The sequence below is a fragment of the Cricetulus griseus genome, chromosome 5 (genome assembly GCF_003668045.3).
Source record: "Cricetulus griseus strain 17A/GY chromosome 5, alternate assembly CriGri-PICRH-1.0, whole genome shotgun sequence".
Taxonomy (NCBI): Eukaryota; Metazoa; Chordata; class Mammalia; order Rodentia; family Cricetidae; genus Cricetulus; species Cricetulus griseus.
The window spans coordinates 35,814,414-35,830,348 of NC_048598.1; the positions used below are offsets into that span (position 1 = coordinate 35,814,414).

At 37.4% G+C, this 15,935-nt stretch overlaps 1 protein-coding gene across 1 annotated transcript in view; it reads left to right on the forward strand.

The window, feature by feature from the left end:
• Cep350 (centrosomal protein 350) overlaps positions 1-15,935 on the forward strand; it is a 135,879-nt gene that overhangs the window by 39,050 nt on the left and 80,894 nt on the right. The window contains exons 8-13 of the mRNA XM_027417338.2: positions 854-967; positions 5,615-5,761; positions 7,978-8,633; positions 9,908-10,029; positions 12,136-13,190; positions 14,868-15,009. Of these exons, the coding sequence (XP_027273139.1) occupies positions 854-967; positions 5,615-5,761; positions 7,978-8,633; positions 9,908-10,029; positions 12,136-13,190; positions 14,868-15,009 (2,236 nt within the window). The remainder of the gene's footprint in view (positions 1-853; positions 968-5,614; positions 5,762-7,977; positions 8,634-9,907; positions 10,030-12,135; positions 13,191-14,867; positions 15,010-15,935) is intronic.

The following is a 15,935-nucleotide window of genomic DNA, read 5'->3' on the forward strand; positions in this document are numbered from 1 at the left end:
ACTGAGATTCTAAACATGCAGGGATTTGAAAGCATGACTATTGTAGCTTCTCCTCCTTTGTGGAAATGAGGTAGCTTTCTCACAAGTTTCTGAAAAAGAAAAACAGTAACAACAAAAGAGAACTGGTGCCTAACAATGGAGTAGTGGTAATCTTCAACCCTTTCCAGGGGAGGGCTTGACATTGATAGTTTGTGGGTCATAGAAATAGTAGCCCCAGTGAAGGCTTTTCTTTCATACTTCTAAGACCAATCAAGGATGCTGGAAACTGACATCTATGGAACCCTATTTATACTTCATTATTCTTATACATACTTTTTATAGTACTTAATTTATAAACTAGAACTTGCTGTAGATCTTATCAAACACAGAATACAGTTTTTCTTCACTAAGTTGACAAGTGTGAACTTCATTGGACAGCTGCACTGTATAGCTTCTTTTTGGTACAACCTTAATGCTGGCATCACTATTCTTGAGCTCTGGGGCCTTTAAAATAGAGTTTACTTGAAAACAAGCTCTATGATACAACTGGAGAGATAGTCTAATAGCAGAGATGGTTACTTTGTGTCTTCTAGTGGGAAGCCTATAGGTATGGACACTCTGGACAAAGGCATGACCCAGTCTGGCTGGCTGGAGCTAGATAGCAAGAGATATCAGCATGCTATTCAGAATGATGCACAATTTATAACATGAATTGTTTATGTTTGGAAATTTCCACTTAATGTTTTCAGATCGCAGTTGATCTTGGGTAACTGAAACTGCTAAAGGAGGGGCCCCTTCGCCTGTGTTTCTTCACTGGGAGAGGTAGGTCCTGAATAGAACCATAATGATGGCTGTCAATATTTATGCATTTCAGATGATACTTCTGTAAAAGAGAAGCCTGCAGAAAAAAATAAAGAGAAGAAAGTGGTCAAGCCAGTACGAAAAATCCAAAAAGTGACACAGTTGTCAAATGCAGAATGCAAAACAGGTTGGTTTTTAGTATTTTGTTCAGCTTAAAGTTGGATAATATGGAAGTAGACTATATATATATATATATATATATATATATATATATATATATATATATATATCTTACCAGATGTTCTTATTTTAGAAATGTATGAAAATTTAGTCTGTTATATATGTCATTATTATTATATGCAAGAGTTTTGTTGGGGTATAGTTGACAGCATTAACTTCATATTTATCTATCTATCTATTTATTTATCTTCTCCTTCTTTTGTTTTTTTGTTTTTTTGTTTTTTTTTGTTTTTCGAAACAAGGTTTCTCTGTATTGCTTTGGAGGTTGTCCTGGAACTAGATCAGGCTGGCCTCGGACTCACAGAGTTCTGCCTGCCTCTGCCTCCTGAGTGCTGGGATTAAAGGTGTGTGCCACCAACGCCTGGCCAACTGTCCATATTTAGAATATACAATTTGAAAGCTTTCTTATAGTATATATCTATGAAACCATTTGTTTATTATATCAGTACTGCTGTGTAAACATTCCTGACAAAGCCTGCAGAAGGAAGGAAGGAAGGAAGGAAGGAAGGAAGGAAGGAAGGAAGGAAGGAAAGGGAAGGGTGGGCGGGCTTATTTTGGCTCACAGTTTTGGGGTGCAGTTAATCATGGCAGCGAAGGTAATGGCAAGAGGAGGAGGGGCATGGTTGCATTTCACCCTCAGTGAGGAAGCAGGAGAGATGAAAGTTGCATCTTAGTTCACCTTCTTTTTATTCACCTCATAGAGTAGTGCTATCCACATTCAGGATGGGCTTCCTTCCTCTGCTAAACCATCCTGGAAATACCATCATAGCATAAACAGAAGTGTGTTTCTATGGTGACTGTAAGTCCTATCTAGTTTACAGTGAAGATTAATATCAGATTCATCCTAAGTTCAAGATAGTGAATACATCTATCACCTCAAAAAGTTTTTTCTAGTATCTTTTAATAGAAACACACCAAATTAAACTAGTGATTTTTTTTTCCGTTAGGGATCTTTTTTCTACAAGGAAATTGGTTATGGTTGCCTTTAAGATACACATCAGAACTCCAGTGTTCTTGCCAGTAATGATTAAGCTAAACAAAGACTAGCTAAAACTAAGGAAACAAGAAATTTCTACTTCCATAGTGATTGCATGGCAACCTTAATTCAGATTCTTGAATTTATATTGTAGCTAACTTTATTTCTTTGGCACCTGAGTTAATTTTAATATGACTTGATTTCCTCATATTTAATGGATAAGGTCAGTGGAATTTGATTCACAGTGCTGTTATGAGAATTAAAAGAATTAATACTAGAAAGTGCTGCATGAAGTATTTCCTCATACGTGATGTTTTCCAGTTTCTAGCTGTCCTGAAATGTCATTCAGAGAGTAACTTTTGGCCATGAAATATTAGAGACAGTTTGAGAACTGGTCACTTTAAGTTTTCAGGACAATCTGAATTGATGCATTCACTTATTATTGTATTTTTTTGGGCACTGGCTATATGTGTGGCAATAACAGTGGTTAGCAAGACAAAAACATTCCTGAGAGGGAAAGCTAGAAACAAAATGTGACACATGCTTTGATAAGGGCTCACAAGGTCTTAAGGGAACAGAGCAAGAATGATGAGGTGCTGTGTTTTGATCAGGCCTTTTTTTTTTTTTTCTGATAATGGACTAATCATTAGAGTGATAGCTTATTTTGTGATTAACTTCAGATGTAGTAATACAATAATACTAGTTCTATACAAATAAAACTTGTTTTTACAAGAAAATGAGTTATCTCAATGTTAATTAAATTAAGTATAAAAACATTTAAAAATGATATTTTGTAATTCTGTCACAGGTATCCTTTGAAGTGAATGAAGTACAGAGATTGTATTTACCCAGTTTTGTGATAGTCTGCTTCATCTGTATCCACTTGCCATTAGCCTAGACTGAACTGTGTTAAATGTACTAAAACTGTATTAATAGTTTGATAGCAAGAGTCATCTTCTTAAAATTACTGTATGAGACTATTAGACAATTAGTTTTTATTTTATGTGCAATGCCTGGTGTCCTCAGAAGCCAGAAGAGGGCATCAGATCCCTTGAAATTGGAATAACAGACAGTTGTGAGTCATCATGGGCGCAGGGGATCAAACCGGGTCCTCTAAAGAGCAGTGAGTGCTCTTTCACTACTGAGCCATCTCTCCAGCACCTACCACATTTCAAAACATTTTCAAAAACCAACATTTATAAATAACTACCGTGGATTCATGCTTGTTTAGTTTGAGTCAGAAAATTAAGGTAAAATTTCAAAGAATTTTGTTTTTTCGTTCTATAAGAACATGAAGTTTCTTATAGATTGAGCAATAAGCTTAGAACTCTTTAATCACATTAGACCCATTATTTATGGCTAATAGTAAAGTACAAAGTAAACAGGGGCTGACTCAGTGGGTAAAAAAGTGCTCACTATGCAAGAGTGAGGACCTGAATTTGAATTCCTAGGACTCCCATAAAAGTCAGATATACAGCATTAGCCTGTGATCCTAGTCCTCCTGTGAGAGATATTAGGTGTAGATAGTACCTGAAAGCTCCCAAACTGCTCTAACACATGCCACAGGAAAACCTGAAAACACAGAAAAACCTGTCTCAAGCAAGATAGGTTAACTAACACCTAAAAAATTTTCATCTGACCTCCATATGTGCACGGTAGCATGTGTCTTCACACACACACACACACACACACACACACACACACACACACACACACACACACACACGCATGCACACACCTACATGTCCACACATTCACGAATACATACATTCTAAAGTAGGTAGAACATACTTATAATTCAGTTTTGTAATTAGTGTATTTATAACTCATATTTTCATTTAAACTATTAAATTAGAGCTCCTTTAAAAGAAACTCTTAATGGAATGTCTTTCATATAATATAATAGGAACTAGAAAAATACAAGAAAGCAAAACTTATTTTGACACAAACAAAAGTACTAGTGTTAGTTTAAGTGTTTCTGAATAGTATCTAAAATTTTTATTGCATGTATTATTTTATTGTGTTCTTACAGTAGTTTTAAAGTCATACTAGTATAATTTTAATCATTGTACACCAAATACTGTTTTTGTGTATATGAAATTTTCATTTTTAAAAAATTTATTTTTGCAATTTTATGTGCATTGGTGTTTTGGCATGGGTGTTGGGTCCCCTGGAACTGGAATTACAGACAGTTGTGAGCTGCCATGTGGGTGCTGGGAATTGAACTCGGGTTCTCTCGAAGAGCAGTCAATGCTCCTAACCACTGAGCCATCTCTCCAGCCCCCCTTTTTTTTATTTTTAAAATTTATTTGTTTATTGAGGAAAGGTCTCATTTTGTAGCCTTTATTGCCTGGGAACTTTCTATGTAGACCAGGTTGGAACTCACAGAGGGTTACCTGCTTTTGCAAAAGCATGCCCAGCTCAGAACTTTGGCTTCTGAAACATACTGTATCATTACACTTTGTTTCACCCCACCTTTATTTATTTATCTATTTTTTGTTTTTAATTCTAAATGAAATCCAGGGCTTGTGTATGCTAAGCAAGTGCCTGTTGAGCTACATATAGCCCTTGCCTTTCTGTTTGTCATGTTATTTTTGCTTTTAATTCAGTGTTTATTTTTTATAATTTCTATTTTGTAAACATTATTTTTTTTTCTGTTGCTATTTTGGGATGATCTATTTGAATTTTCTTATGTTTGAAACTAATGGAAACTCTTTTCCTCTTGGAAGTAACTTTATTGTAGCACACCTTTATTTTTATGAACTTTTATGGTTAAGAACAGTTAGTTTTTATTGTATTATTATAATGTCTTCTTATATTGGATATAACTGTATACTATGAAAGTCTTCATAATACTATCCCCATAAAAATGATTACCCCTGTTTTTATGTTTCTTCAAAATTTTATCCCTGTGTTTAGATTAAGCTTTCATTAGTTTACCAAGCATGTTTTGTCATGTGCTATGTTTAGTCTGTGTTTTGAAATTTCAGGAATCATTGTGATTTGGTACTTAATTTTTAAAAAAGTGTTTTCTCTTATTTGAGATGTGGAGGCAAATCCAGATTTAAACAGGCAGCAGCAAGATGGCTCAGTAAGTCAAGATGATCGCTACCAAGCCTGATGACCTGAGTTTAACTCCTAGGACCCATGTGGTGAAAGAGAGAAAGAAGTAGACTGACTACTCCAAGTTGTTCTCTGACCTCCTTATTTGTGCTGTTGTACATTCTCCCTAACCCCTCCCAAAATAAATGTAATTTTTTTAAAAAAAGATTTGATCAAATTTGTTAACCAATATGATGGTTTACTTAAATTTTTAAAATTTATTTTTATTTACGTGTATGAGTGTTTTGCCTACACGTATGGTTGTGTGTTTAGTACTCACAGAGGACAAAGGAGTTGCAGATGGCTGTGATTCTCCATGTGAGTGCTGAGAATAGAACCGAGGTCTTCTGGAAGAGCATCCAGTGCCTTTAACTGCTGAGCCATCTCTCTGGCCTCTAAAAATTTCACTTTTAATGGCAGACCTTTTGACTTTAAGTGGTAAAACCTACATGACCAAGTAAATATCCTTCTTAGAGATAAAATGAAAGTTTTAAATGTGGTGCAATTAATTTTTAGGTAGTAGTCGTTTGATAAGTACGTCTTCTTGGCGAGATGGACAAAAATTAGTAAAGAAGATTCTGGGACCTGCACCCAAGATGGAGCAAAAAGAGCGAAGACCAGCATCAAATGACAGAAGTGGAAGAGAAAGAATGGCTAAATTTGGTGAGAGAATATAGTTCAAATTGTTGCAAAAATCAAGGTTGCTTGTTTACTACTTAGAAGGTAAAAATATGATGGCAGATTTTTGCATTAAACTTGTTTGTGTAGCTCAAAAAAGAGGAGGTGTTGATGACTTGGATAGGTCTGGAGAAAAATTCCGTCCTCAGAGATGTGTAGTCAGGTATAGCTACATTTGTTTTAAGCTTCAGGGCTTTCTTAAATTTGACCTTCAAATTCATTCTCTCTCTCTCTCTCTCTCTCTCTCTCTCTCTCTCTCTCTCTCTCTCTGTCTGTCTCTCTCTCTCTCTCTCTCTCTTACAGTAGTTGACTGCTATTTAAAATAGTTACAGGTCTCAGGAGGTGGTTCTGTGGTTAAAGTGTCTCCTTTGCAAGCATGTGGACCAGAGTTCAGGTCCCCAGTGGCCCACCTGTGATTCCTGTCTTAGAAGGGAATCCTTAGAGGAAGCTGGCTACCAAGACTAGCTGTGCTAAGTGAGCACTCATTAAGACTGAGAGACTTTGCCTCAGTGAATAAGATGGAAGAGCAAAGATTCCTGACACCAACCTAGCTTCCACGTGCACATACCTTCCTCCCCATACATGCATATCCACACAAGTATGCCTAAACATACAAACATGCACGCATGCACATGGGGAAGGAAAAAAAAAACTAGCTATATTTTCCATAAGTACTAACTTTTAGAAATGAAACATAAAATTCCCACAGGCCATGCTTTCCTTTTCAGTAGTGAAATTTGCCTCACTTAATATAAGTTCCTGAACTCAATTAAGCAAGAAATGTCATCAACTCTGATTTAATATATTGCAGTCAATATATACTTTATATTTCTTTTTCTTTGTTTCTTTCATCTTGCAAGTGAACTCATACATATTCTCATTATGACATTAAGCCATGTCAGCAAATAGTAGATGATAGAATGGTTGTTTGAATATGTAATGTATTTATTGTGTTCTGCTATCATTGAAGAGCCATAGAGGTTCAACTCTTAGTCAGCAGGTGATATTCCCTAGGAATCAGATAGTACTTTTAATATCTAGCACTTCATACAATAGAGCAGGCTACCTAAAAGATATTCTAATAGAAGGGAATGTTATGTGTTTCTAATGATATATTCTAATAGGAGGGAATGTTAATGTATTTTTTATACTTCTTACTGAAGTTGTTACTTGTTTTCTAAAAATAGTCTTTTAAGATATTTTTGAGATTTGTTTTATAGGTGTTCCTAAGATGTGATATGTAGGAGGCCAATTTTAATCTTTTCTTTATCAACAGGAATCTAAACTTAAAGAAATTCTCTGATAAACTCATCTAAATATGGTGTCATCTACGAGTCAGTATTGTATAGAATTTTTAGAAATAAATCAGTATTTTCCATGTCTGCACTAGTTATATTTTGTGTAGTTTGATCTTTCTTTAAAAAAATTCATTATTTTATTTGTATGAGTGTTTTACTTTCATGTGTGCCTGCATATCACATGTGTATCTGGTCTCAGAAATGAATGTTAGATCCCGAAGAACTGGAGTAACAGACAGTTGGGAGCTGCTGTTGTAAGTGCTGAGAATCAAATCCAGGTCTTCTGGAAGTGCAGACATTTCTCTTAGCCATTGAGCCTTCTCTGTACCTCCAAGTTTGATCTCTTTAAAACATTTAAAATTATTAACGTTTTAAAAAGATTTCTAAGGAGTTTTCCAGGTTAGGTTTTGTTGTTGCTTGGAGGCAGTCTCATGTAGCCAGGCTGGCCCTGAGCTTACTGTGTAGCCAAGGACATTGATCTTTCTGCCTCTGCCTCCCCAGTGTTGGGGTTATAGGTGTGCTTCACCACACCTGGCTTCTTTTTTTTTTTTTAGTCCTGGTGGTAAGAGTATTGATTTTTTTAAATAAAGTTTTTCAAGAGGGAGAAAAATTAAATATGCACACATAAAATAATTAAATATGCATGTCACATATTCCCATTGATTATAATATTTGTCTTTTTTACAGAAATTCTGAAAGATGTGTTATAAAATATAGGAAAGAGCATAAATGAAACTCTTTTATTGATATAAAATAGGGAGTTTATTCTAACAATATTCTTTGGGCTATTATAGGTATTTGAATCTGAATTTAAAATAAAGGACAATTCCTAAATTTTCTTATTAGTTAAATCTTAGGAATGAATCTGGAGTTTTAGTGTAACTAACAGTCTGTGCCTTTTAGGGGGCCATATTGGAAGAGCAGAATCTGACCCCAAGTTGGATATTTCACATAAACATCTTCCACGAAGCTCAGAACGTTCAAGAAGTAGAGTTCGGTCTGAAAATAACACAGTGAAATCAGCTCCATCCCTTCCAGACAATAAACAGGAGGAAAAAGCTGCCTTAAACAAGGATTTTTTGCCAGTTGAAATTCGTGGCATTCTTGATGACTTACAGCTAGATCATGCAGCTCAAACTGCGAGGCAAGAGATTGGAGAGTTACAGAATCAGAAGTCATCGGCACCTGTACAAGTGCCTCGGAGTCACAGCCCAGTGAAAAGGAAGCCTGACAAAATAATGGCTAATGAGGATCCCCCTGTCATCTCCAAAAAGCGCCACTATGACACAGATGAGGTGCGACAGTACATTGTCAGACAGCAGGAGGAAAGGAGGAGGAAGCAAAACGAAGAGAAGAAGGCTCAAAAGGAGGCCACGGAACAGAAGAATAAACGGCTACAGGAGCTCTACCGGAGACAGAGAGAAGCCTTCACTAAAGCAAAAGCTGTGCCTCCTGACCTATCAGCCTCCAGGCGGCTACAGGAAACATACTCCAAATTGCTACTAGAAAAGACTTTGCTTGAAGAGCCTGCTCATCAGCATGTTACACAGGAAACACAGGTACTAGTAGTGATGGGAACACAAAGTGGGGTAATTCACGGTGAGGAAGGCTTGCTTGCTGTTCTGAACTGATGAAAAATTATCACCCCTAGCACTTAGACATGCTGTGATAGTTATGGCAATCAAGATCTTTCATGAAGTTTATTGCATGCAAAGAGTAATGAGAAAAATATAAAAAGGAAGAGCTGAAGAGTTTCTAACATTGGTTACCAAAGATCTTCATCATTCTGATACTCCTACCTGGTTTTCATTGTAGTATTGAGAGAATACTTAGTTTATAATACACAACCAAAATTATGTTAGTGAAATATTTAGTTTTGGGTTCAGTGTTGAAGTGAGGACATATTCTTATGCTAATGTTTATTTGTTTTTTGAGACAGAGTTTTTCTGTGTAGCCCTGGCTGTCTTGGGACTCGCTCTGTAGACCAGGCTAGCCTTGAACTCACAGAGATTCTCCTGTCTCTGCCTCCTGAGTGCTGGGATTAAAGGAATGCAACATCACTACCCAGTGCTAATATTCTTAAGACTTGTAACTGAGTGTGTAAACATACTGTTTTACTTCCAAGTATCAGTAAATACAACTCCAAGAAGGCTATATATATTCTTTTTACTTACCAGATGAAATAACCCGAGGTTTATAAAGGATACTATTTTATCTTAATATGTTGTTAACATTAATGTCTATTTAGTTTCTGGCTCATAGTTTAAGGGTATAATCCACCATGGAGGGGAAATCAGGGTATAGGAGCTTGGAGCAGCTGGTCACATGACATTTGTAATCAGAAAGTAAACAGTAATGGACATGTGCTGGAGCTTAGCTTGCTTTCTCCATTTAATCAGTCAAGGGTTCTAGCCAGGGATTGGTGCCACACACAGTGGGCAGATTTTCCCAACTCAACAAAATCAAGATAATCCTTCACAGGATTGCCTAGAGGCCCATGCCCTAATTTCTGTTCTGGTCTAAATTCTGTTAAATTGACAGAAGCTTTACTTCCCATCACAATGTCCTTGTTGGATTTTAGATGGTGTTTTGCTGTTAATTGTAGTGGCTATTGTGTTTGGTTTTCTGTGGTGTAGGATCCAGCCCACAACCTGGTATAATATAGGTAAACTCTGCCACTGAGCTATACCTGACAACTGAATATAAAGTGATTTTATTTGAGGGAGGAAAAAACCTCTCTTTTATGATCTTTTTTTAAAAGTTAAAGTGACTTGATAAGTTTCTTATGTGTGCCTGAAGATGCCTTTATGATCACGATGTCCTTTTCTCTTAGGCCAGACCTGGGTATCAACCGTCTGGAGAATCTGATAAAGAAAATAAAGTACAGGAACGTCCTCCAAGTGCATCTTCCAGCAGTGACCTGTCCCTGTCAGAGCCTCCACAGCCTCTTTCAAGGTAGAGAGAGAGAGAGAGAGAGAGAGAGAGAGAGAGAGAGAATGAAAGATGACTGAGGTTCTTTTTATGAGACTTATTTTATATTTGGTAAATATCTTCACCTAATAGCTGAACATGATGTACAGTTATATTCTCTGTGCTCTCCTCTGGATTTTCAGTTTTTCCTTCCTTTAATTCAGGGCCAATATCAATTCCTTATGCATGTGGTAGCACTCTTGCCTCCTTTGACCCCAACATACAGTTTTTTGGATAGATAAATCACAGTCAAAGATATAGATGGTTCTAAATTATACTTTGTAGCAATAACCATTGAGAGAGAAAAAAAGATTTGAAACAGTTTGAGAATGCACAAATACAAATCAGATCTCTTTCCAATTTGAGGTTAAAACACATGGTCCTCTTTCACCCAAAGGAAAGTAATATTGATAACATGTAAGGTGTTTTTTATATTTATTTATTTTATGCAGATGAGTATTTTCCCTGCATGAAAGTACCTATGCCACATATTTTCCTAGTACCATGGAGGTTGGAAGAGAATCCCCTCGAACTGGAGTCATTGTGAGTCACTGTGTAGGTGCTTGGAACCAAACCTGAGTCCTTAATAAAAGCAAGAAGCATCATTTTTAGGTGTGTCTGTGTGTGTGTGTGTGTCTGTGTGTGTGTGTGTGCGCGCGCGCGCGCGCGCACGCGCGCACTCACTCACTCACTCACTCACTCACTCAAATCCCATTGCTGGTGTCTGCAGAGATGGTCAGTTTCTTGTGAGGTGCCTGATGTGAATGCTGGGAATTGAACACAGGTCCTTTGGAAGAGCAGCCAGTGCTTTTAACCTCAGAGCCATCTCTCTAGTCCCCAATGATTGATGGCATTTATTGTTTTATGAGGCCTGGAGCTGATTGAATCCTTGTAGTGAAAAACACTGGGTTTTAGTTTGATTTTATTTGTTTTGTAAAGCTAGGATGAAGCCCAGTGCCTGTGCCTTTTAGGTAAGTGGTTTAATACTGAGGCATGTTGACAGCCCTAAGCACTGTTGTTATTACTGTTCTACAGAGAAGAGAAATGAAGTCTAGACTTTAATTAAACCTTCTCAAAATCAAAAGGTTAGTTGTGGAAGTGGGTTTGAACATAGGCAATCTGACTTTATTGTTGTTTTGTTTTTCGAGACAGCCCTGGCTGTCCTAGAACTTACTTTGTAGACCAGACTGGCCTTGAACTCACAACAGAGACCTGCCTGCCTCTGGCAATCTGACTTTAAAAGCCAGTACTTTTAACCAGTTTGTATACTTAGTAAGAGAAATATATGATTTGTTTAATGTTCTAAATGTATTTTAAACTTAAATTATAAATTAATAAACTACTATTTTTTTGTTATGAACACTTTTGTTTAGATACTACTGTCCATATCATCATTGTCAGACCTAGGCTGGTGTCATGCGTATAATTTTTGCCTTTTTCTGAGTTTCTGATTCTAAATGATGTTAAGAAACAAACCAAGAGCTGGAGAGATGGCTTAGAGGTTAAGAGTATTGACTGCTCTTCCCGACTCAGCTTTTACCTGCTGAGTCATTTGATGGGTCCCAATATTAAGCAATCTTAAGCATTTCTCTTTTATTTATTATTTTTAAAGGGTTGGATAGAGGTATTGTTCTAAGGAAGCTTGTCTGAAGAGTTTTAAGTAGACATTGGAAAAAATAAGACCTTTTATTTGAAGAAAGCAGTTTGCAAAACAGTACAAGTAGTGACATACCATTTTGTGCAAACACGATAACAAAAACACAACATGCATATAGATAATGTTAGCAAGGATATAATTGTAAACCAACTACCAAAGATAACAATGGCTTTTTGATTGGTTGTTTCTGACTAATCTCTCACTCCCAAACCTTTTGCCTTTTTTTCTGGAAGTGTATGTATAGTGTTCTTATGATCAGAGAGCCCCTTTCCCCCTTTTTAAATGATGGTTTAGACTGGAGATATAGATTCATTGTATAATACTTGCCCAGCATGAGCGAGTCTCTGGACTCAATTGCTAGCACTGTAGACAAACAAACAACAAAGCCACATATGGATTACTGTATTAATTAAAATTGTGATTTCTATTACCAGAAGAGACTTGATGGAATCTACATGGATGCAGCCTGACAGGTTGAGTCCACGAGTTCACAGTTCTCAAGCACAGCCACTTGTTGGAACGGCTGAAAATTTACTCTCCCATCTCTTGAATCTTGAGCATGTAGGAATTTTGCGCAAGGACTATGACTCTGTTTTACCAGCCAAGAAGAGTCATAATAAGACTTCAGGACCGTTAACTTTCACACCTCAACCATATCTAACCTCACAAGCTCCTCATCCAGATGCCTTGTTAAAACCTAGTACCAGCCAATATAAGAGTAAACTGGATCGTATTGAAGCCTTGAAAGCAACAGCTGCTTCTCTGTCTAGCAGAATTGAAAGTGAAGCTAAGAAACTAGCTGGGGCCAGCATTAACTATGGGTCAGTGTGGACCACTGAGTATGTGAAGCAGGCACCTCAAGAGAACGGACTGTGGACTAAAGCTGTCAGTCCACCTGTGAAAGAGGACATTGAAGATGTTTTCTCTGCTCGAATTCAGAAGATGCTGGGAACCTGTGTATCTCATGCAACTTTTGATGATGATCTTCCTGGTGTAGGCAATCTTAGTGAATTTAAAAAACTTCCTGAGATGATCAGACCCCAAAGTGCCATATCAAGCTTCCGAATGACATCCCCTAGTCCTAAACCAGGAGGGTTGCTGGCACAGTTGTGTAAGAGGCAGGCTGACTCCTGTTCTGATATACAAGTCTGTTCTCAAGAAAGAGCCAAAAGATCTCTTTGTTCCAGCATAGACTCCGTCAGTGAAGGGCCGCTTCTTAGTGAAGGGAGTCTCTCTGAGGAAGAAGGAGGCCGGGATGCACGGACACTTCTGAAGGTCGCAGAGATCTTAAAGGAAAAAGACTACTGTGCTGGAGAGAGAACCGCGTATGAACCCATCAAAGAGTTTCAGAAGGAAGCTGAGAAATTCTTGCCACTTTTGGGCCACATAGGTGGTACACAAAGTAAGGGACCATGGGAAGAACTGGCAAAGGGAAGTCCACACAGTGTCATTAATATTTTTACCAAGTCATATCAGTTGTATGGCAAAGGTGAGAAAAATAGACTTATACTATATAAGACAATTATTTCATAATTTTCTTTCTCCTTTAACCCATGGTCTTTCTTAATATTGAAATCTTGTAACACAGCTTTCTTTTTCTGTGGCAACATTAATTCCTTCGGTTATGTCCCTTTCTATTTTCATTATAGGTGAGTCTATAATGTATAATAATAACGTAACCTTAGAATTCCTAGGTTGTAGATTTTTACTCTGTTAGTGGAACAGATTATTTGACCAATGAGTTGATTCCATCTGTTCTTATGTTCAACTGAATATTACATTGTGTTTTCCTAAAATTCACATTTAGGCACTTTATGGTCTTGTGACAACTTATGTTAATAATTACTCTCTTTTGTTTAGCTACTTTATTTATATTGGTGGTTGTCCTGGTTAGTTTTTGTTTTCATCTTGACACAAACAAAAGTCACCAGGGATGAGAGAACCTCTCTTGAGGATTTGCCTAGGTCAGACTGGCTTGTGAGCATGTCTGTGGAGCATTGTCTTGTTTTATTGGTTGATATAGAAAGGCCCAGCCCACTGTGGGTGGTACTATCCCTGTGTGGGCCTAGGCTATATTCAAAACAAAACACTAGTTGAACTTGAGTCTGTGAGCAATAGAGCAAGCCAGTAAGCAGCCTTCCTTTGCCATTCCTGCCTCTGCTCCTGCTTGAGTACCTCCCGATTTCCCTCAGTTATGGATTGTGACCTGGAAGTGTTGGTAAGGTAAATCCTTTCCTCCCCAGGCTGTGTTTAGTTAAGGTATCTATCACAGCAAGCAAACAAAGGCAGTTGTCATTGTAAATTCCTTCTGATTCTAATGCTCTTTTGTTTTGTTTTGATAAAAGCAAAGTGCTTAAATCAATACTTTAATTTTATTTTATGTATATGGGTGGTTTGCCTGAATGTATGTCTGTGTGTGCTCGGTGTTAGCAGGGCCGTAAGAGAGTGTTGAAGCCTCTGGAACTGGAGTTACAGTGATAGTGAGCTGCTCTGTGGGTGCTGAGAATGGAACCCAGGACCTCTGGAAGAGTATCAGTGCTCTTGACTGCTGGGTCATCTTCATCTTGACATTCTTCTTCTTAATAAGAACATTGGTTTCATTCTTAAATTCTTATATTAGATCATCATTAAAAATTTATAGTTACATTAAAATATTTGGAGATGAAATGTTATTTGGGATTTGCTTCAAAATCTGTAGGATCACAGTAGAAGAGAGAAATAGATTGTTTAATTGAAGCTAGCTTGCTTTTGTATTGGTCATTGTTAAAGCTAGTAATGGATACAGTAGTTTCATTATGCTTATTGATTTTCAAACTTTTCCTGAAAAGAAATGAAAACAGCCAGCCATAGTGGCCCATGCCTTTAATTTCAGCATTCAGGAAGCAGAGGCAGGCATATCTGTGTGAGTTTGAGGCCAGTTTGGTCTACAGAGATAGTTCCAGGACATCCAGGGCTACACAGAGAAACCCTGTCTCAGGAAAACCAAACACCAAAACCAAAAAAAAAGTCTATATCGCTAGTAAGAAAGCAAGCTGAAAAGATGAACTGTAAAAGCAAATGAAATTGTCCATTTTTTAGATTAATAACTCCATGCTAGAGAATGCTTTGCTTGTATTTCTAAATTTCATTTTGTTTTTAACCACACCACAATGATTTCTTTTGATAGGGTTTGAAGACAGAGGAACATTGGCATCACGGCCTTTCAATGCCACCACAACCCCACTCAGCATTATTTCCTATGAAGATGATTTTGTCTCCTCTCCAGGAAGTGGGACACTGACAGAAAAAAAACCAACTCTGGAATCTCAGTAAGAATTTGATAGCAATAAAGTTTTGAGTAGAAAAAATTGTATAAATGACTCCAATCAGAATATAAGTCCCATCTTGCTTATTGACTGACGTATAAAGGCTATATGGCTGTAGACCAGAATCTGCATGCAGACTCCATGAGTTGTTGCTTGGCTCCTTGATTAGTGCTTGTTTGTATTTCTGCATAATGGTGAACCTGCTTACCTCACAAGGTCCTTACAGATATTTAGTGAAATACACATTTTTCTTTTCTTTTTTGATTGTCTCATGTTGCCAAGGATGATCTTAAAGTCTTGATTCTCCTTCCTCCAATTGTGAGTATGTTGGGGTTACCTGAGAGTGCCACAACACCTGTCGAGTAGAACAGAGAATACTTACACAGGACCTAATACAGATTATAAGTCAATTTGTGAATTTCCCACAGAGGATAGCATTGGGAAATAGTCTTGAAACATATATATGTATGTAGCACAAATAATAAAAACCCAGAGACAGATATTGGGGTTCAAACTGAAGATCAGATGAGCAAAGCAGCCACCCAATAGAGAGTTCTCATCTCTGCCAGTGCTCAGTTAGAAGGGACTATCCACCTAACCTCAGACTGCTCCTGACTTCACTACTACTCAGACACTCTGAGACTGCAGACGGAATAAAGACTGAGGCCCTGAGCTCCTGTTTTATATTACTCTCTAGTGCTCGGATTAAAGGTGCAAGTTCTGTTTCTCTTTTAGACTGATTCACTATCATGTAGCCCAGGGTGGCCTTGAACTCCAGAGATACATCTGCTTCTGTTTCCCAAGTGCTGGGATTAAAGGTGTGCACCACCACTGCCTGGCCTCTATGGCTGTGGCTAGCTTTGTACTCTGATCTTCAGGCAAGCTTTATTAGATCATAAACAAAGTATCTCTACATATTAATATATGGA